Source organism: Chenopodium quinoa, unplaced genomic scaffold (genome assembly GCF_001683475.1).
Source record: "Chenopodium quinoa cultivar QQ74 unplaced genomic scaffold, ASM168347v1, whole genome shotgun sequence".
Taxonomy (NCBI): Eukaryota; Viridiplantae; Streptophyta; class Magnoliopsida; order Caryophyllales; family Amaranthaceae; genus Chenopodium; species Chenopodium quinoa.
In genome coordinates, this window is record NW_018745024.1 from 8,366,910 (window position 1) to 8,390,306 (window position 23,397).

At 33.1% G+C, this 23,397-nt stretch overlaps 1 protein-coding gene and 2 long non-coding RNA genes across 8 annotated transcripts; 2 read left to right on the forward strand and 1 right to left on the reverse strand.

The window, feature by feature from the left end:
- The first annotated feature begins 1,139 nt into the window (after positions 1-1,139).
- Positions 1,140-14,260, forward strand: LOC110708485. 6 transcript variants are annotated; one of them, XR_002508751.1, is made up of 7 exons: positions 1,140-1,294; positions 1,427-1,560; positions 2,502-2,724; positions 2,828-2,983; positions 4,494-4,588; positions 5,718-5,815; positions 12,673-14,260. It is a non-coding gene; the product is annotated as an uncharacterized LOC110708485 (long non-coding RNA). The 6 variants fall into 6 exon arrangements; XR_002508747.1 differs by having other exon boundaries at positions 2,502-2,713; XR_002508750.1 differs by having other exon boundaries at positions 2,502-2,713; positions 5,725-5,815.
- A 756-nt stretch (positions 14,261-15,016) lies between these two features.
- LOC110708486 lies at positions 15,017-18,054 on the forward strand. The gene is made up of 2 exons (XR_002508753.1): positions 15,017-17,559; positions 17,822-18,054. It is a non-coding gene; the product is annotated as an uncharacterized LOC110708486 (long non-coding RNA).
- A 1,671-nt stretch (positions 18,055-19,725) lies between these two features.
- LOC110708897 lies at positions 19,726-22,166 on the reverse strand. The gene is made up of 12 exons (XM_021887120.1): positions 22,159-22,166; positions 21,935-22,073; positions 21,712-21,837; positions 21,418-21,494; positions 21,208-21,338; positions 21,027-21,114; positions 20,740-20,869; positions 20,561-20,635; positions 20,306-20,419; positions 20,028-20,201; positions 19,819-19,944; positions 19,726-19,731 (listed from the first exon to the last, which is right to left on the reverse strand). The coding sequence occupies exons 1-12, from the start codon at positions 22,164-22,166 to the stop codon at positions 19,726-19,728; spliced, it is 1,194 nt and encodes a 397-aa protein (XP_021742812.1).
- Positions 22,167-23,397: the final 1,231 nt, after the last annotated feature.

Sequence of the window (23,397 nt, forward strand, 5' to 3'; positions counted from 1 at the left end):
GATTATTATTATTATTTTAGTATTTTTACTTTTTCTATTATTATTTTTAATTATGAGATGCATGGGTTAGTTTATAGCTTTTTATTTTTATTATTATTTTTTTAATATTTTTACTTTTTCTACTATTATTTTTAATTATGAATATAGTAGAGATCAACAGCCATAGGTGATCGTGTTGGATCAATATTTATTAATCAAATACATTAAAAATAATAAAGAGATGAATTATTAATGTAGTCGATATAATATTGCAATTCTTTACAAAGAAAAAATATAATTATTTCAACTTATTAAATATTACTTTTTATTAATAACATAATTAGAAATAAAATTGCTAGTTTCAGACGGATTTTATCTTCATCTCCTCTATGGAGAGTATATTTTGCTTATGTAATTGTGGTATATGGATCTTGGTCCTCCCGTGAATGAAGCCGGCAAAATAACTCTATTCTCCTTTTCCATCTCAAGTGTGCAGCATGTAGTGTCTATTCTTTTTCTATAATTGTGGTACATGTATCTTATGTCTCCGAAGAATGTTGGTGGCAAGATTGTTCTTTTCCCGTCTTCGTTCCTCGCAGTATTTTCGTTTTCCATTGCATCCCTCATCATGTTGAGCTGTGGTTGATGTTGTTGGATATTCTCACCATACAGGTTTTGCGAAGGGTATTGTAAAGCCATGTAGGTTTGATATTAAACCAATGATTATTATTTTTATGTATCGTGTGGTTAATTGTTGATGCATGTACTATGAAATAGTTTTATGTCTATTTATAAGGAAATACAATAAATATTATCTTTTTTACATAAATTTTATCATATTTTTATTGTTGATCTTATTTAATATGTTGAATTCCAATCCATATTTCCATGTACATCAATTAAGAATCATCGGCAGTAACATACTAACAACTAATGGTAATAAAATTATCCCTAATTTTAAATGATATGTTCCAACTTTAAATTATATAGATTTTAAAACACATACTTGTAAATAAAAAAGCTACCCTTTTGATTTCAGAAAAATATAAATGAAAAAAAAGCTACCCTTTTTTTCTTTTAATAAATATATTAAAAAAACTACCCTTTTCTGTCTTCTTCCATATTAAAATGTATCAATTTTCTCACTTCATAAAAAATAATGTATCAATTTTCACTGTAATAAACCCTAACCAAATGAAATCAAACCCAGAAATCAAGTCTCTGTCTTCTTCTCTCTCTTCACTTGAGAATCATATCTATCTTGATGAATTGATCGAACTAATCTATGATTTCATTCTCTCTTCTTAAATATATGGTACTCCGTAATTCTTTCTCTTCATGCAATTTTGATCTTTGTCATTCATTTAACTGAAATTTTGTCAGAATTCGTTTAGTTGAAAGTAATTTTTTCCCTCTGTTACTGTAATTTTGCTTTTCGATTGGCTAGGTTGATAGGCTTGATGTGAAATTGGCGAAGTTTGATGCTGGACGAAGTTAAAGGTGATTAAAGAAGTGAGAAATTTACCTAATTGGTTGAGAAAATACATGCATTTGTGAAGAAAGGAGTTAGTGAAGAAGAAGGTGAAGCTATTATCTATAAATTTCAACTTGAATTAACTTTTTCCAGATAATTAGTCCGATTAAATCAATGTTTTTCTTGTTGTCATCATAAATTGAGTTGAAAAATGTTATATGTTGCAGTGCATTAATTAGAAATTGAAGTTTTATTGTACTTTGTTGGATGTTATATATGTATATTGTAGTGTTAAATGTGCATAAAATTAAAGTTCGTTGCTTACTTGCTAACATACTTGTAGAAAAAGTGGGTGGAGGTGGTTTCAAGGCTTAAATCGTTGTTTTGTAACTAACAAAATGAAAATCTAACAAATAATAATATCAAAAATTTTAACTAATCACCATACTTTGTTTTTGCGTGATAGGAGGATGTCTAATCTTTTTAATTTTAATCTTGTATCCAAACCTGAGAGCATAGAAGTGATAATTGATTGCTTATCCATTGGCTTGTTTTATTTTTGTTAATATGTGTATATCTACTTTTTGCCTCTAATTTTGAAAGAAAGATATCATAGATAGCAGTTAAGGAGAATTCATCTCCTAAATTGCAGCCTTGATGAATGAGCATGATTGATTACGATCAATCACAATATCGTATCTTAGTATTTATATTATTCTTTGATTCCATGTATAGTATAGTCTATACTCTGTAATCTCTTTATTTAAGGTAGTATGTTGACTTTTTGTTCTATAATGGTCACTTAAGACTTGTATATAAATACTCTGTAAATCAATAATACTAAGTAAGCTTTTCTCTATTCTCTTCATGCATCTAATAGTTCTTTTGGAACTGGTATGACCCCCAAACTGCTCTTATTTTGGAACTGGTTTAACCCCTAGCTGCTCATTGTTTCAGAATTTTGGTATTGAAAACCAAAGAGATTTTGTGGCAGATATTTAGTCTTTTTAACATCATCTTATCCTGAGTTTTTTTATGTAACTTGCAGGTTTCTAAAGTAGTTTTGTCTTGTGTACTGCCAGGAATGAAAGATCTTTATCATCTTCTAAAGCATGAGTTTCTCCCCTTGGATTTGTCTCTAAAAGTTCAGCCCTTGTTGAACAAAAATTTCTAAGTTTGGTGGAAAACTTGCTTCAGCTGCAATTGTCAAAGTATAGTCCTGCCTTGGAAAAGCTAGCAACTCTGAGGTTGCTACAGCAGGTGCTCCATTTGTAATATTTTGCATCTCTACCAACTGTATTTTGCAAGTGTACCATAGTACATTATGCCATAGCTGCCTTTAGTGTCATTGATATCCTACTTTTGACATCGCAGGCTTCCCAAGTTACAATGGCTATTGAGAGTTTTTCCCAAGTGATTCCATTTTTTGTTTTTTCCACTGTGGAAAAGATCTCTGTAGATGCTGTGAAACATAGGTTTACAAATATGAAGGTTGACCATATGAATGGTGCTGTTTTGTTTAAAATTCTGGTAAGCTCTCATGTCTGGCATCTACGTATTATGTACTTATGTCCATTAGTTTTTCGTAATTGTAACTAACTAACTAACGTACAATAAACTATCTCATTCTTGCTGCTCATGTTTTAATTCAACATGTTTTAGTTGAGTTGTAACTCCGTAAGTGTAATGAATAATATGGATTATTTAAATACAAAAATCTTTATATGATTAATTTGGAAAGTAAATTATTAAAATATTGTGTTCTGCTAATAATAAAAAATATTTGTAAAATTTGGGTGTAAAAAAAAGATATGACTATTACACAGAGGGTAAGTTTGAGAAAACTTCTTTGTAGACGATGTTCTTTGTGCTCCTTTTGTACTTTTGCAAAGAATCATTGATAAAAAACTTTAGGCCTTCTGGTGAAGTTGTTCTTGAAGCTGCCACATAGAGTTTTCCGTGACTAAAAACAGGATTCGGTAGGTATACTCCCACATATGAAAGTGACTGTCCTTGACTCTTGTTTATTGTCATTACATAGCAAGGCTTTAAAGGGTATTGTCTTCTTTTCAATATAAATGGCAGTTTGTGGTCTGTTGAAATTCTAGGTATTACAACTTTGTTTCCCTGTTTAGACCCAGTTATGATCTTTCCTTCAATCACAAACTTCCCAAGATGCGTAATAATAAGGCGAGTTCCATTGCATAGCCCTTGTGGTGGGTTTATGTTTCTGAGAAGCATGACCGGCATTCCTTCTTTCAACTTTAGCTCATGGTGGGGTAAGCCCGGTAACTTTAGGCTGTTCAAATACTCTATAGGGTATGCATCAAATTGTTGGTCACAATCTGTTGAGGATAAGCATATTTCATCACAACTTTTGTAGGTTTTTTCTTCTATGGGTAAGAGACCCATCATGTAGTCATTAATGCTATCAGTAGTATCATTTAGGGGTGTTAGTATAGCCCTCTCCCTCAAGTAGTTGGCATCACTTTTTCTTTGTTCAAAATCTTGGTAAATGGTCTCCACGACCATTTTCAGATCAGAGATATCCACATTTGCCATATGCTCACTTGGTATTTCAATCCATGTTCCTTCGGCTTCATGATCTTCATTTTGTGTTTCAAGCCTTCCATCTCCCATAGCTAGCAGCCATTCATTGAACCTCTTATTTTTAAAGTAGTTCTCTGTTTCGATGTCCCCTTCTCGTACCCTCATGCTTTGTTTTAGTATAAACACATTGCAATCTTTCCATATGTGGGATCTATTAATCGAAGCCTGGACAATTTCTTGTCTGCCTCCCTTTGGCACGATGGGGAGTACTTGTCGGAAGTCTCCTCCAAATAATACCACCTTGCCACCAAATAACTTAGATGCTGCGTTTGGGTTCTTGTACCCTGCAATGTCCCTCATAGTGCGATCTAAGTGCTTCAAATGCAAACCTGTGGTCCATTGGTGCTTCGTCCCATATAATCAATGATGTTTGCTGTAGTAGTTCTGCTAGTTGTGTTTTGCGACTGATATTACATGTTGAATTCTCTAGTAGGTCAATCGGTATCTCAAACCTGCTGTGTGCTGTTCTTCCTCCAGGATTGTAGGGCCGCAATACCTGATTTGCAGTTTGAAGAGAAGTGACAGGTAAATAATTTCTTTTACTGTTTTTTGTTATATAACCTAGATTTCATATCGTAAAGATGTGACTAATTTTACTGTTCTTTTTTAATTTGAATTTAATATCAGGTAGCATTTGAATAACATTTTAAAAGATTAATGCCTTACCTGATGACGCAACATTTAGAACAATTTTCTTTACTGCACGAAGCCTTGCTGATATGGTGCAGTATAGGAAAGTCTTTCCGGTCCCTCCGTGGTCATATACAAAAAATATCTCCCCTGTTTCGTTCTGTACAGCCTGCACAACTCTGTCAAAAACAACCAATTGCTCTTTGTTCAGTTTTATTACTCTGCTTGACCACTCTTCTTGCTGTTGCTTGGTGTCATATAGTATTTCTTCTGTATTAGCTTGTTTTCCATGCACTCTGCTTCAGTGAAGTCGGGTTGTGGCGTATCTTTGAAATCAGCTAATGACTTTCCGAATTTCACAAGGATTCTATCAATCTCCAGTAGGGTGAATGTCTTTATTTGATCTTCTGTTAGTATTAGTTCTGGATGTTTGAATAATCGCCTTTTCTTTTGTAGTATGTCATCTGAGAGGGCCTTAAAGCTACTTTCCCAAAGGCTGAATATGTTAGTCACTTCGCACAATAGAAGTAGTGTGACAAATAGTTCTCGTAGTTGCGATGGCATTGCCCACTGGTTGGCCACTTGTATAGCGTCGTGCCATTCTTTGTCATTGCTAAGTAGTCCCAAAACGTAGCACGCTTCTTTGTAGGTAGGATGCAAGTAGCCATCGATTGTCCTTATTTCTTGAAAAGATTTAGGACCCTTGACAATGTTGAGTAGTAGACGAAGGTAGTACCTCTCTCCTGCTGTTGGGTGTATATATGTTATTCTTCCAATGGTTTTTCCATGATGTCGTTTCTCCCAAGATTTTTTCTTTTTTGTATTTCCAAGCTCATCAACTACATCAACGGTAGTCCATACTTAGTCTGTAGGGAAATCTGCATATGTCAAGGATCTTGCATCTTCATCAATTGCATTGGTTTTCATCCATTCCGTGAGCATAGTCTCATTGGCTTCTTCATTGTTCATGAGCATGCTTAAATTCTCATTGTCTCGAATAACAACCGCCTGTTCTCCTTCCAAGTGTATAGGCAGACGTATGACCGACGGACTTCTTTCGTGGATATCAAATTCAAAAATTCTCCATGCGGCCTCACATGCTGAGATATACCTACAATCAAGGTATGATTTTATCTCATCTGTTTCGTCGTCACTAATTATCATGGTTGTCCTGTCTGGTCCTTTGCATATATATTTAAACAGGTACTTGATAACACGTGTGGTATTTGACAGGGTAAAGTCGTATTCCCTAATAAAAAATAATTACCAAAGTCCTCTAACTAAAGTAGATAGGGAAGTAGGGTCGATCTCCACAGGGAAACAAGTCTTTTTACTCCTAATTAATTATTATAATCTAAATTATTTAAGTAACCAATATTTATAATTGAGTATGAAACTAAACTACAAAGAATAGGAATAGGGAGAAACAATATATAAAAGGATCTAGGGCATAGGTTCACCAATAAATAATACTCCAGGGTAAAACATAGTAATCAATCATTGACATTGCATAAATAACATGATTAACAGGCTCTCGCAATTTATTAATCAACATAGATCTAACAGGCTTTCGCAATTTACTAGGTCTAAGTTCTTATTGAAAATAGCCTTTAATATCAAATTAACATCTGCTCGATTCATCAATTTAATATTGCTATACTTTTACAAGCCACAATTATAAAACGTTAAAACAATTCAATAAGAAATTATCATGCAATACCAATAATCAATAATAGTCAATCATCAATGCATTAATTAACCAGATTGTAAAGGGCTTTCGCTACGTATTACAATCACACAATTAATCTACCGGCATTAAATCCCATCTCTCGAATCTGGACTTAACCATTTATATATTAATCTGCCTATTGAAACTAGACCTAAACATTAATTCTCATCTCTCGAATCTTGAATTCATATTGTCAAACTCATGCATAAAAGATAGGCCTAATCTAGTTACAGAGCATTAAATCAATCAATAGGAAATTAATCTAGCATTGATAATTAACAACAATTTACCCCTTCATATTATTTATTAGATCCCCATAAACCCTAGAAATTAAACTACTCACACATATTAAAAACTAAACTAATCAAAGTAATAAAATAAATCATGATGAAAGGAATAAAATAAACAACTCAGATTAAGGGAAGAGAAATCGTTACCAAAATAAATCTGGAATTAAGAGTAGAATTAAGAACAAAGGTTTAAGAGAAAAGAAATCTAAGATAATAATTAAGAGAGTAAAGAAAAGTGAAAAGAGAAGAAGAAGAGATCCTAAAATCGTATTACGGAGGAGTATTTATACTCCGTACAAAATCCTAAACTGAAACAAATTAAAACGACGTTAATCAATTCCTAAGAAATACACGCGCCCGATCGAGCGAGGCACTGCCCGATCGGGCGCGCCTTTTTGCTCCCTAATACCAATCTCGCGCCCGGCCAGGCGCGTCACCGGGCGCCAGCCTAAGCTTCTCCCGCCCGGCCGGGCGCGCCTCCGAGCGCCAGCCTCTTTGGCCGGGCGGCTCATTTGGGCCACTATTTGGACTTCGATTGGGCTCCAATTCTTCGGGCCAATCTGGGTTTCCTCTTTGGGTCTTGAATACTCGGTCCAAATGCCCCGATATCACATATACCGAGCCCTGGGCTATAAACTCTGGTCGTGCTTCTCCAATGCTCGTGATTGCTCCAAAATATCTCGGGAAAAATACTCCAAAAGCATAAATCCCTGCAAAAGTCAACCAAATCTACGAAAACACTAGAAAACACCAATTAGTAATAAAAGTAGCTCTAAAGAGCCAAAAACACTACTAATTACGACCAAGGGACGGGGGTAAAATACTATATAAAATAGACACATCAAACTCACCTAAGCCAAACCTTTGCTTGTCCTTAAGCAAAGATCTCATCAATGAATCTATAAATATGCTTCACCCCAAAAGTAAAAATCAAGCACGAACGATCCAGGATAAATCAAATAAATACGCTTCAGAGTCAACCAATCAAATCCATCCAATTACCTTTCTTCCCTAACAATTGTCAAACAGAGCAAACCACAAGAGCATATAGAATTCAAGACTAGTGCTCACACACTCAACTCTCATTTTTGTGGCGAGTAAAAGATGTACTCGATCGCTCTCCATCCAACCCCTTTATGTGAACAATGCCCTCCCAACTCACACTCTCGTGTGTATAAAACAATGAACGCTCAATCCTACTAGTCGACTCGAAATATGCCAAATCATAACTTGCATTGATAAACAACACTTTCACATTCATACAATTCTATGCACAAAGGTCAGAAGGTCTTTAAAGCTTGTAATGTAAGGCTAGGGTAAAGGGTAGGATAAATTTGGGAATAAGTGAGAGAAAAGCCATGTTTAAAGGAGCCATATCCTAATAAAACCCATGATCAAAATAAATAGTGATCATACATCTCCTACATAACCAACTCTAACATCAACCAATATACTCCACTCATAATAAATAAACCCAACACTTACAATTTCACTCATAAGATATAATAATGGAGTAATAGAGTGAATAAACAAACTTATTTTCCAAACTTGAATTTTTTTCCTATTGAAGCTCTTATTTTTTTCTTCTTTTGATCAACCTCCAACTAGAACATTTGAACACTTTTTTTTTTTCTTTCGAAGTTCACTTATTTTTTTCACATTTTTTCTTTGAACTTCTCTTTTTTCATAATATCATGCTTTATTTTTTTCAAGAAAATATAACTCTCAAACTCATCAAAAATAAACATGAATAACAACAAAACAACTTCTCAAATCCCACCCAAATTGTACAAATAGTAAGCACACTACACTACAAACTCCCTCACCTCACTCACTAATAGCTCCCCCAAGCCAAGCTTGGGACTAGTAACCAATGTGGCAAAATAGGCTTGTAATGCGGCTAATAAACAACAAAAAGGTCAAGGCAACAACATGGGTAGCAAGAAGGGAACAAATGTATCTACAATCATCTGGAGGCTACCTAAAAGAACAAATGCCTTCGTCCTCCACAATGTGCATAATAATGAATCATATAAACATTACTTATAGTTGCAAACCAATACTCAAATTCATTGACATACAAGAAAATATGGAACTATCACACATTCCTTACCAAATCAACTAGTTAAGCACTATATTCACAAGTAGTTGGACAAAATTGACGCATGTAAAGGTTTTAGGGCAATCAAACATCAAATCAAGATCAACTAATCCACAATGCCTATCATCAAATACCAAGAATCAAAACAATTTTCTCAAGTAAGGGGCACAGGGAAGCATAATTTATAATTCATTGGAACGTATTTTTGGATTTTTTTATTTTTCAATTTTTTTGTATTTTTATATATAAAAGAAAGCAATAAAACTAACCTAGAAAGCAAGAAATCTAACCTAAGAAAACACACCAAAAATAAAAGGAAAGAGAAAAAGAAAAATACCAAACCTAAATCTCCCCCAAGCCAAAATCAGACAATGTCCTCATTGGCTCGGAAACTAGGCCAGCATAGCTAGTCCTCATCATCCTCATCCATCGAGCTGAAACCTGCACCTCCACTGCCACCTGCACCACGTGCACCAGAAGAGCTACCACCAAAATAATCAGCGTGAAAACTCCCCCCCCCCCCGGTCCCCCGAAAGGAATGTCCTGCCCGTACCCGAAGAAAGAAGAATAGTCAGTGTAAATACCACGGGCAGTGGGATCCCTATCGTATCCCTGGGGTGGAGGCTGAAACCAGGGTGAATAGCGTCGTCGGGAATGTTGCCCCGACGAGTATAATCATCGTACATAGGGTAGAGAGCTCTACCCTGGTTCCTCTCTAGGTACCCTAACCTCTGGTCTAAGGAGCCTACCATCCTCCTAAGGTCAGTATGTGAATGCTCTATACGTCCTAGGGCCTGACCTATTGTAACACCCCGTAATTTTGAACCAAGGTTTTACGAGCATTATTCACTAATACTTTGATTTCTATTCAAATTTCGAATTTCTAATTAGTTATTATTAATATTTTGATATTATTGTTAATAATACTATTAATAATAAGGTTATTATATATACACGTTAATAACTGATTCATATTTTGTCTTTTCTTCCTGATTTCTGTTACATTATAAACTTTATATGTTATTTTGCATCATGATTAATTTATGATTATTGATTATTATTGTTCTTATTATAATTATTTTTGGTTATTGTTGATTTATAATATCAATTATTATTATTATTATTAATAGTGTTATTATATGTGTATTTTATTTGCTTCTTATTCCATGTCTTCTCCTCGATTTTTTTTTTTTCGGGCCAACTAGAATTAACTCGGGATAGAACTCAGACTAGTAATTAACCGTCTAATTAGGCTTGTATAACCTTGTTTATTTGCTCTCCTTAAGCGCATGATAGTTTTTGGTAAATACTCCTAAACTAGTCCAATTGACATCCTTAATTTAAGGCTTTACTTTGTAATCACAAGTGTTGCTTAAGGCCCATCTTCTCTTCTTTCTCACGGTTATTCAAGGGCTTGTTGCTTCTTATTTTTCCACCCTAGTAACCCCCCCAATTACACCCTCAATTAATCTCATTCAATTACCAATTAATTGCTGTCCAAAAACACTTGATATTCCCTAGCCAACTTTTTTTTTTGTTACCCAAAGCAAGGCTTGTTGAACGTGATTTTTGCTTCACTTTCACAACAATTTTCCTTATTAGATTCCCTCAAAATTTCATGTATTCATCAAGGGTTTTCGTGGGTATATTGCTGTTGTTTTTCCCCTCAAGTTCGAGCACCCAATTGTCCTTAAGAACACCAAGGAACACAGGGTAAATAAAGCTTTGTTTGGACGTTTTGGTGGGCAATCCTTGCTGCACCTTAATCTGATTTTTATTGCCTTCACTTAAGAGGTAACTAGCACTATTCCAAGCTTTAGAAATCATGGCTAGGATAGGTTGAGGCTAGGTGCAAATTAGAGTTGAATAGATTAGAGGTTCGTTGTAATTCAAGGTGCTAGAATTAGTATATTGGTCGTTGTTCTGTGCGTGAGAAATGAGGGCTTCTTATTCATTTTTATTTCTGGTTTTTATGCTTGATAATCATGCCTAGAAGTAGTATATATATTAAGGTTTGGTTCCATAAATTATTGTTGTGTTTTAGTGGTTTTAAAGCATGTTATACACCCTAATGCTCATCGAAATTGCTGCTGTAATTGTTGTCGTGCTGTTGTGGGTTTACAGCTCTATTTTTCCTAGTTTTTGGTTGATTTAGTACCTATGTTTGTGTAGCATCATGTTAGGTATATTCCTAAATGGTTTACTCATGTTTCAATAGAAGATATGTCTTGAATTTAAGCACTAGAATCCTCAAATTGCTGCTGCTATAATCAATGAAGTTACCATGTACTTCTACAGCCCTTAAGCATGGTATTTACTTGTTTTATAGGCCTTTATTGTTTATTTATAATTAGGCATCATGTTAGGATTATCTCCAAGTAAAATTATCGTGTTTTGGGGTATGCTTTGATGTGATTATATGCCTAAAACTAAGCAAGGTGTTGCTGCCAGGTTAGTTTGTGAGCTGCGTGAATTGAGTGGTTTTAAGTGATGTATTGCATAATATTTATGCCTAATCTTGTGTCTATTCTGATCTATGGTGTTTTTAGAATGTGTATGATAATGGGCTAAGGTTAATTGTGAGTTTAAGGTTGGTTTTGGGTGAATTTGTTTTACAATGTGCTGCTGTAGTTCTAATTAGGGGCTGCTACTTTGTCATGTTGTTTTTACCCTGTTAAAGTCATGAATTTAAGCCTATATTGTATGTATATATTGCCTGATATGTGGATTAATATGTCATGGTTTTATTTTATCATTTTGGTATGTTTTGGGTGTGTTTATGAAGCGTTTAATACGTCGTGTAGTGTCTACCATTTTTGGGTGTTAAGTGAATTGTCGACGTCGTTGTGCTTTAAAGTAGAATAACACTGTTTTTAGCACCGCTTCGCCAAGGGTTGTGTACGGAGTGTATTGTCATATTTTGTTATAATTAGCTTCGTACCCAAATCCAGACAATAAGAGTGACACCTTGTTATGATATATAAATGATTTTTGTACACTTTGAAGAATTTTGAAGTTAAACTCTTTTGAAGGATTTTTGTTGAAATTTGGTCTTAGAAGTAAAGACCTGTAGTATTGGGGTTGATGATCCCTAAATGTGTTTGGATAATTTTGAAGAATTATTTTTACTGTTTTATTTGATTCGTGAGTGTAAGACAACCATTGGGCTGCGGAATTCAATGGTTGGAACATGCCAACATCTTGGGCTGCGGAATTCGAGATGTAATTTTCTAGGTTAATTGTTGTCGTCCGAAACTACTCGGGCTGCGGAATTCGAGTAGGAAAACTGGGAGTTTGGCCATTCTCAGACGCAGACGGCTGCGGAATCGTCTGTAGGTTCGCCCTACAAATCTTTGATGGTGGGCTGCGGAATTCACCGGCGTTCATATTTTATATGCTTACCTCACTATGGATCAGTTTTCGAAAAGTTAAAATTCTCTATTTTAATATTATTACGCTTTTGAGAAGGTCTTCCTAAGTCAAGTCAAGAATTTTCTAGACCTCTTTAAAGAACCTTTATAAGTGTTAATTATTGTTTTTATGAGTTTATTGCTTATGCTTTGGGTGCTATTTATTCTTACTCCGTAATCATGTGGTAATATAATTACTTTGTTCAATATACATGTTTATTTTGTTTTGTATTGTAATCAGGTTGCATGTGTTGACTTGGATTCCTATCTATGTATCTTATCATATTTATCTTGTCTATATTATGAAGTTGTTGCTTGACATGTATATGTTGTATTAATTGTATGTATGCTTCTATGCTTTACTCTATGCTTAGCTTTGTGTTTCTACAAGTTTTGGGAGAACTGCTAGTTACTCCCCACTGATTGTGGAACCTAAATGTTATTTGCAGGTGAAGAGTAACGTTTGTTGAGTCTGGGCTGAGAGCATAGTGTTTAGGTTGTTCCCAAGGAGTTTTATCGACTATCTTTTGATATCTTTACTTCTCTTTATGAGATAGCCGAATTTGAGGTTGTTCTGCCTCGTTGGAAGTCTTATTTGATCATTTGGGATTTCTTTCTCTTCATTATTTCTATTTCAGTTATTTATTTATTTTGTTTAGTTTTTAGTAACCCTTAGAGTGATATTCCGTTTTGACGTTATTTCCGCTAACGTCTCGCCTTCTATTTTAGATGGGGTTTTACACCTATACTCTGAAGATCCCAAACCGGGTCAAAGTCAACATGAGGGACGGAATGGGACATACGAGGTGGAGAGAAAGCCACCTCGGGCTGAGGCTGGGGTGGTGGTACTGGTGGTGGTGGTGCCTGCCCCCTAGCGTTGGCAACTAAAGCATCATAAGTGTAAGAAAGTTGCCCTGGGGGAAAGGCGGTCAAGTCAGGACTGGGTAGGGGAAAAATGGGTAAAGGTTGCTCTTTCCCAGTTCAAATACACCAAAAGGGTGTCTGCTCGCTATCCGGTCTAACCCACCCCACATCCTCAAAATACCTAGCAGTCATGTAGGTATCTGGTCCACAGTTGGTCAGCTGGTGGGGTCCGTCGACAATAAAACCGGCCTTTTTCACCGTTATTCGAGTGATAAGGCCACCTAAACGGATAGGGGACTTGGAAGTGGTGCTGGCTGTGGCATGCCTACTCAAATGGTGAACTATAAACCTGCCTATGTTCAATTTCCCGAACCCGTACACATAATGTCCTATAACAGCTAGTTTGAGCGTTATGAGGCTCGGCCCTACCTAAAAAACACAAACCCGCAAATCTTTGCCAGATTTTTGGGACAGGGTGGTGAATAGGTTTGGTACTAGCATGTTGGGGGTCGGGGGCAGGTAAACCAGTCAAAGCATAATATAAGTCACCCATTTTATAGTCTGCATGCCATTGGTGAGATAATTCAGAATTTAATTCAAAAATTTTACAAAATTCAACAAAAGTTAAACTAATATTTCTATTATTTAACCTGAATAATAAATTAGGCCCATTCCTACTACTAACAACATGAAAAGTGGACAGGAATTCACAGGTAAGTTCTCGGTATGTAGGACAGGAATTCACAGGTAAGTTCTCGGTATGTATCTACAAAATTCAACAAAAGTTAAACTAATATTTCTATTATTTAACCTGAAAAATAAATTAGGCCCATTCCTACTACTAACAACATGAAAAGTGGACAGGAATTCACATGTAAGTTCTCGGTATGTAGGATAGTGCATGTCAACAAATTTTCTCATGCCAATATCATTCAAAAATCGTTTAACAAAATCATACAAACCAAATGATTCTAAGGTAGGGCGGTGTAACCACCGAGAAGGAATTACCTCACGACCGACCAAATGCTCTAGCCGTTCCTTTTGTTCCCGGCTCACAAACCGGATCGTCAGCCAATATGGGAGTTGCAAGTCCGGGTCGTATTCCTCCCTTGAACTGGAGTTCCTACCAAAAATGGACCTAGCCCTCTTTGAAGCCATGTTGAAGAAATGGGTTTGAAAATTTATTGAATTAAAACTGAAAAATTTTTATATGAAAGTGAAGAGGATGAAGAAAGGATCACAAATATGTAAAGAGTTTTGAATTTGGGTAAGAAATGGAGGAGAAATCTTAGAGAGAAGGTAGAGAAAATTTGAGTTTTAGAGAGAAAAAGTTATGGAGAAAGAAGAAATAATGAGAAATGGTGAAGAAAGAAGATGGGAAAAATCCCGTATAAGGCTCGCGCCCAGTCGGGTCCTAGCTCCGGGCGCCAGCCTAAGCTTCTCCTGCCCGGCAGGGCGCGCCTCCGGGCGCCAGCCTTTTTGGCCGGGCGGCTCATTTGGGCAACTATTTAGACTTCGATTGGGCTCCAATTCTTCGGGCCAATCTGGGTTTCCTCTTTGGGTCTTGAATACTCGGTCCAAATGCCCCGATATCACCTATACCGAGCCCTGGGCTATAAACTCTGGTCGTGCTTCTCCAATGCTCGTGGTTGCTCCAAAATATCTCGGGAAAAATACTCCAAAAGCATAAATCCCTGCCAAAGTCAACCAAATCTACGAAAACTCTAGAAAACACCAATTAGTAATAAAAGTGGCTCTAAAGAGCCAAAAACACTACTAATTACGACCAAGAGATGGGGGTAAAATACTATATAAAATAGACACATCAGTATTGCACCATTCCACATTAATATGAGCATCAAACATTAGTAGTAGGCCTTCATTGTATGGAACTATTGATCTGTTATCCATTAGATGATCACCCTTTTTAATGAACCTGCGAGTTTTATATTGGGATTAGAGTATGAAGCAATTTATGGCATTTTTAAGTTTTTGTTGTAAAATAATTTACTACCTTTCGTCGTCCCTTCTTCTGTATACGGGGTGACCATTATTATCTAAAATAGTTTCTTGATTGAATTGCTTTGGATAGTTTTTGCTGCACTTCTTATCCACCATGCATGGGCAATTTGGATTGGAATTTCCGCATGGACCACGGACCATGTAACGTGTAACGTGTAACGGCCTCATATAATTCTGGTTTCGATTCTTTGTCTGGGATCTCTGCTTGTATGATTGTGTCTATGAATTGTGGAGTGTGTGGTAATTCTTCTTCCTTTATCCATAAAAGTATATGAGCGTGAGGTAGCCCCCTCTTTTGAAATTCCACAGTGCATACATCTGTATTTTAGCCATACATTACTAAAAGTTAGTTGTAGGATTTTTTTTTGTTAATAAAAAGTTAATTTTTTTTTTACTTTTAATTGAACTGCTCATCATGGGTTCATCATAAATTATTATAGTTTGCTTATATCTAAAAAGTAAACCGTGGAAAACTATAAAAGTAGATTAAGGAAACAAAATGAATTATCTGTGAAGTGTGTGTATGACCTGGTACGCATTCATTACTTTGCAAATTCTTTTGTAAATTACTTTACCTGCCACATCAGTCCCAAAGTAATGGTCTTCTTTAAGACACTTCATGAGCTGTTTTAGTTTGAGCTTGAATACTCTTGCCATGATATCTGGTCGATCTTCTGGCTTTTGTCCTTCAATATGACTCAACATTGCTTGTACTTCTGGCCACTTTGTGTTTGCTGTAAATGTGATGAATAGATGTGGGCTTCCATATCGTCTACAGATTGCCATAGCATCTTGATAGTTTTGGTACATGTATCTTGGTCCTCCCGTGAATGATGCGGGTAGGATAATTCTTTTTCCCACTGCTGCCCCATTCATGTCTCCTTGTACTACAGCATCTCGTATGTTGTTGTATATTTCGCACCTAAATTGCTGTTGGTTGTTTCGGATAAATGACAGCCTTTCTTCTTCAATCGCGCAATAGCAGTCTACTATAAATTGTAAAAGTAACCGACCTGCAGCAAGATATAAGGAATTATGTTTAAATATGAATTTATTGTCATATAAGTAAACGAATTCTTGTATCTTTTTTGGAGGTTTGTATATGTGTTATATAAGTAAAAACGTGCATATTAATTTGAATAAGATAAGTAGTTAACCTGCTCGTAGTAGAGTTTGAGCTTCTGTTTTTCTTGTTTGCAGCCTGTATGCGTAAAACTCTCTCATGGTCACACATTCCCTTTTGCCTTTTCCTAATCCTTTTTTCTTAGCATATACTATCCCAAGATGGAAACTATCTTCTCCATATGGGAATAGCAGAGGATATTGTAAAGCCATGAAGCTTGGGTGTAATTCACTTATTCTTTGTAATCCTTCTGATTTGTGCTCAATTATTATATCCCTTCCATATGTGTTATGTCCAATATCTCCTACTATAAGTGCAGCTATCTCAGATGATGTTGGCATGTTGTATGTTTTTTTTTTGTTGTCTCTTGTACCAAGTAGCCTTATGGTCCACTTTTCTCCCACATTTTGTCTTATTCTTTGTTGTGTCATTCTAAAGGTTTGTGCTAGGGGATTCACTTTGTCAAGCATTGCTTTCAATTTGGAAAGTAATTCAAAATTCAATTTTGGGCTGTTTTCATTCTTTTGAACAACATCTGTTCTTAAATTGATTTCTAATGCACCATCATATATATATAGCTGGGAAATGATGGTTGTTTATCATCCACCGGCAGAAGAGACCCTATGCGATGATGATTCTGTCCACTTACTCTAAAAATATATGGCCCTGCTGTTGTGTTTACTAAATTATCAACCTTAGCGCCCATTGACGTAAATGCAAAACATGAATTGTATATACGAATAAGTTGTCTGAAGACTGATGCGCATTTGTCTCCCATGTAATTCAACAATTCTGCCAGCAACCTGGGTGGTTCTTTGAATTTGGGTAATTTTACTTTCCCCTCTTGACAACATAGGTTGAAGATTGTCCTGTTCTTTGTGCTTCTCTTCTTAACTCTCTCTTCGTACCACATTAATGCACCACACTCTGGACATTCGTATTCAGGTAAGCCTAAGCTTATATACTTGTAGCTTTCATTATAAGTTCCTGTACATTAAAGTAATTCATGCTTAGATAATGATAGTGATTTAAAGAAAGTGCAAGGTAAGTTGGTAAGTTTTATGATACCTGCTGAAGTTGTTTCGAATTGAATTTGTTCATTCTCTTCGTTATTAAATAATCGCCTTCTTTTGTCTTTATGCAAATCTGCACATACAATTCAAAGATGAGTAAAGTGTTAGCAATTGACAAAATATTGTAAATTTATTTATTGCAGGTTTTGGGTGTTCTAATAGTTCTTATGGACTATGGCTAGATTGCCCTTCTTATGTTCAATGACCATCTATGAGCTCGTAAAGCTGATTAACCCTCTCTCAGAGTTGACATGGTATGAATGCCCTAACAGAGTCACAGCTTTCTTTGTAGTTATTTTGTACCTTTCTAAGCTCCATGATGTTGTTTGAACCTTCACTCTATATATTCAGAATGTATTGTCTAACAGTTGATTTGATTCAAGTTTGTTTGGTGAATTTATTCAGCAATGGAGAAATTGGGAGGTTGTATGGTTGAAGTATTTTCGATATGGATAGAACCGTACTACATTGATGATTTTATATATTTATCATGACAAATTATTCTGTTACATGTAGCTTCATAATGTCGAAAACACTCCACAAGATTTGGGAACTACTTTCCGGTGCACCAAAAGGAGAAGCAGCTAATCTAGGTACTTGGTATATATTATTAAAACAAAGGGACATTCCTAATTATGTCCGTTTTCAATTGTTGCATTAATTTAAGCCAATATAACTGAAACAGGAACATGAATACAGTAGCTGTTCACATGAATTGCAATGAACAGTTCCTAAGTTCTAGATTTATAGTACTCTGGATTAATGGTTCATGTATAGATATATTTTCAGTGTTTTCCCTATAATCTTGTAACATTATGAACGGAGGGAGTACTTCCTCTTTTTTTATTTACTTTATAACACACCACTTAACAAAAAATTTAAAAAATACTCTTTGGTCTATAATACGGGCTTACATCTAGAGCATATATTGTTTCATAAAGAGCGTATAATTCTTGTATTACATACGGTTTCATGATTCAAATTTTTGTTAATGGTAATCAAATTACATCACTATCAAGTCACAGTAGATTGATATCTTGATTAATTTTATTAGAAAGAGCAAGTTATGTTTTATATTAATTACCTGGTCCTATATGCAGTTGTCTTCGTGCTTTTTTCTCATTGAGTATCAATCGTCTCCTTTTCCTTCTTTCTCTTTGCAAAGCTTTTTTAATGAAATCTTGGTTCATGGTATCTTTTAGAATAGATTCACTGTATGATGATTGTGTTCTTTCTTGAGTTGCATACATGTAATTTTTATGGGTTAAATATGTATGATAATTTTATTAAAGTTGTTTATTAGAATATAAAGTTTGAGTAATATCTTTACAATGAAAGTAAATTTTTATCTTTTGAATTTAAGGAATTTTTGTAATTAAAATTTCATCACATGAAAAGATTAAAAAAAAAAAAAAAAAAAAATAACAAATATGCCATAAACATGTTTGGGCCCTATATACTATCACGTAAATGTTTATGGTAGCTTTTGGACAAAATTAAAAAGATAACTTTTAGTCATATTAATTATTCAAATAGGTATGATAAATTTTTTTATTAAACATTGTGATTCAAATAAGTTTGATACTTATTTTATTAAAGTTGGGTTAGGATTAGATTATAGTATTTCGGCCTTGAAACTTAAGAGTTGAGATATCAATCTCCTATACTCAAAATATGATAGTAATAATAAAACGTATAAGATCTCTTATAAAAATTAAAATCTAAGTTTGATACTTATTTTATTAAAGTTGGGTTAGGATTAGATTATAAAGTATGTTAGTAATAATAAAACGTATAAGATCTCTTATAAAAATTAAAATTGTACTACTTTGAGTATATATATGTTAGTAATAATAAAACGTATAAGATTTCTTATAAAAGTTTAAATCTAAGTTTGATACTTATTTTATTAAAGTTGGGTTAGGATTAGATAGATTATAGATTATCTTTTATTTTATTTTTTTTCACCTTTTTATCTTTAATCTTAAAATATATACTATTGTTGAACGGTCATATAAATTAAAAATGGTAACAGCCTTATTAAACTACTTTGAGTATATACCAATTGTCAAATTGCGTTTCCTTGGCGTGGCGAGCTTACTTTGAGTAGGATATGGGATAACTGAAATTACTGATATCACTAACAAATGTTGCACATCAATTTTTTAATACCTCAAATTTATAATTAATAATAAAACGTATAAGATCTCTTATAAAAGTTAAATTCTAAAATATTTGAGTACATAATAATATAAAATCATATGAAGAAATTGCTAAATAGTCTAATGGCTAACTTAATAATGAAATTCTAAAATAACCAATGATTATTTAATGAAGTATATAAAAACTACATAATGGATGATAATTTCGAAGCTTGAATATCCCTTCGCATTATGAAACTTGTTATCTTGATCATGAAATTAAACCTGCAATATGATTAGATTTTTAAACAATTAATTAGTATATTATTTTAAAATAAAGTAGCTAATTATTGAGAAAAATTAAGTAGATACCTTTGTTTTTTTAAATGTATTGTTGCTTGAATCTTTATCATCTTTACTATCAGATTCATCATGAGACCGTTTTCCATTATCCTTACTTGTATCTTCTTCTTTATTTGTTGTAGCTTCTTTGTTGTCCTTTATATCAAATAGTTAGTATAACAATTATTTTTTGGAAAAGTTTAATAAAAATTTAATGATTTTTAAAAGTTAAAACATACCTCAAGGATAATTGTTTCAAAAAATTTCATCATAGTGAAGGTTTGTCGTGATGTTTTACGATTATAAGCAGTGATTTTAACTTTAAAAATCAATTCTTTCCCAATGATATTTTTAATTATCATTGGTATTTCTGATTCTGCGTCATTATCGCTAGCATCATCTTTGTTATTAGCCTGTGACAATAAAATACGCAATATAATCAATATTTTGAATGATTATTAAAATATATAATTGTATTTTATTAAATTTTTTGTAAGTAATTTTAAAAAAGGATAACCTTTTCATATATATGAGCTTCAAAAACAGCACTCGCATCTTGACCAATTAACTTCTTAGCTTCTTCATCAAATATAACAAATATGGTCGACCCACTATGATCTTCAACACCAAGCTCCAAACGATACCAATAGGTCATTATTAAAAAAAAATCAATAGCTAATTAAATATGATTAACATTTAAACCATAAACTATTCTTAAAATTCTAACCTTGGTATTGGTCTATCAACTGATTTGACAGCGTTTTTTACAAACCGGACATGAGATATAATACCAACCAGTCTCACCCATGATATCAGTCACTTTAGCCTTACAGTAGAATATTAAATCCTATATTTACGAAATTATTAGAAATTATATATATATTGTATGATATATATTTAATTATTAAATAATGATTCAAAATAATAGAAATAGCATTTTTGATATAATACCTTTTCAACAGTTTTTTGGATGTGATTCATAAGAGTTAAGATATCAATCTTCTTGGAGATAATTTCTTCTGAGTCCGTAGAAGTACGTTGTATCTCAAGTTTTCCAATAGTACTATTTTCCGATTTTTCACTATTATAAAAAATAAAAAAAATAGATAAAAAAATATAAAAAATAAAAAAATAGATAAAAAATAAAAAAAATAGATAAAAAAATATAAATTAATATTTTATTGTTAAAAGCAGACACTATGTACCAAAATAAGAATTTTGAAAGATAGAAATCATACTTCCAAATATCTTTTAACAACTGAACCTCTGGAACTTCTACATTTGTATAGATTTTGGTTGATGACGAAGAGGTAAGATTAAAAGTACCTACATATTAAGTAATAATAAAAAATAAAATAGCTAGAAAAATAATGAAAATAATAATTAGTAAAATAATAACCAACAATAAACTTAAATTACCATTAAACTCTTTCACCATCGTTGACGTTATTATAATAGGAAAAGGTTTAGTGAAATCAGTAAGTTGGTTTTTCTGTTTTGTATACTCAGCAAAAACATTATTCCAAAGCTTAATTAGAACTCGTTTCCCCCTAATTACAAAAAATAATATTAGATACACATAAAATAAATATACGTAAGAAGAATTATTTAAAAGTAAAATATACATACCATTTATCTTCTATTTCGATAGAATCATCGACTTCTTTTACAACCATACCTACTATGTCTAATATAAAAATACAACACTGAAATATTAGAAAAAATAAAATTGATATAAAACAATCTATACATTTAGATAAAATAAACCAATATATTTACCGGGAAGTGAATAATTGTTGCGAAATTGATCCAAAGAATGTAATTGTATAAAATCAAATCTATGCATTGGAATTTTTCCATCATCCCCAATAGCTCGGACAACAGTGTTTTGAAAAATTGATTCATTGTTTTATTGTCACTGACAATGCGATATTGCTTCTTATTTGGTATGACTGAAAAGTATCTAATGGTGTAAACTTTTCCTTCAATCAATTTCGGACGAAAGGGTTGAACAAAGTTGGATTTGATTGAGGCGTGAATGTAATCACCCTGTTATTAAATATAAGAAATTAAGTTAATTAGTTATAATAAAAACTAAAGAGGTTCAATTCAAAATTTAATAGAGGTAATATTTTATAAGAAATACCTCCTCGTCCAATAGGACCATATCCAAACTTATTAAGCTATCTTGTTTGCGAAAATTCAGTACGTCAAACAGGCGAGAAACACATACTTTGATTTTCCAATCATTTTTGCTTGAATTTAATTCCCTAATTAAATTTGATCTGTATGTAAAAACAAAAATCTCAAAATAAACACAATGTACATAACAAATACAAATATAATTTTATTTAAAGAGCAAAGAATTACCCAGCCATTGATGATCTACAACTGACACAATTACTAACACAAACTTTAATTGATTTGGTTTTGTATTGATACGAAATTTTGTTGGTGATGTATGATACGTCAATTTATAATAATGCGTCAATTTATAATGGTAGTTAACAAAAATTTATCGTATAATGGTAGATATGTTTTAAGATATGGTTATAATTATTTTTAAGTTATTTTATTGGGTTATTGTTAAAATAAATTTTATCTTATATTGATAGTTATGATTATCAAATCCTAATATTGAAAATAATATTGTACTGTATGATATTATTTAATTATTAATACCCGATTAAAGTGTTCTTCCGTATTTCAGTTCATTTTTATCACGAATTAGTGGGGTATGGATGTATGGTGATGAAAATTGTTACAGTAAGCATGATATGAAAAGATAAACATGATAAACTAATTTTTACATGAATAACGATTTGAAAAGATAAACATGATAAACTATTTTTTTTTAATTTTAAAAGGTTTATAATTTTTTGTTTTATTTGATGAAATTTATAATCCGATTGAATTTGCTCGTATTTCAGTTCATTTTTATCACGAATTAGTGGGGTATGGATGTATGGTGATGAAAATTGTTAAATTAAAGATATTTCAAAGAATTATATAACTTTATATTATCAAGCAATGATAAACGGATATCATGGCAAGAGTATTATAATTTAAATAAGATAATTATTTACATGGTATTAAATCAAAGAATTTTATAACTTTATATTATCATGCAATGGTAAACGGATATCATGGCAAGAGTATTATAATTTAAATAAGATAATTATTTACATGGCATTAAAATTGGAGATATATCGAATCTTATTCATCACTTTTATCTAGTTGGCGAGTGAATTTTTTAATTCTAAAATAAAATAGAAATCTAATTTTTCATTGGTCCAAAATCTACCTTTGCTTACATGGCGCTCCCAATGCTCTCCAAAAATGCCTACTTTATTTATATATATTAGATTTCCAAAAACTCAATCATTTTTAAGAATTATTTGAAGTTTGTTCTATCAATTTCAGCAACAATTATTCTCAACGTTGAAGCATCAATTAGCAATCTCTTTCTCTCTCCTTTGTTATTTAATTTTCTGATTTTCTCTTTGATTAATCTTAGTTCTTGTTTAATCTTTGTTATTTGTTCTTGCATGTTTAACCCATCCTTGTTTAATCTCTCTCCTATTAATGTGTGGTTGGTGCACCCGGGTG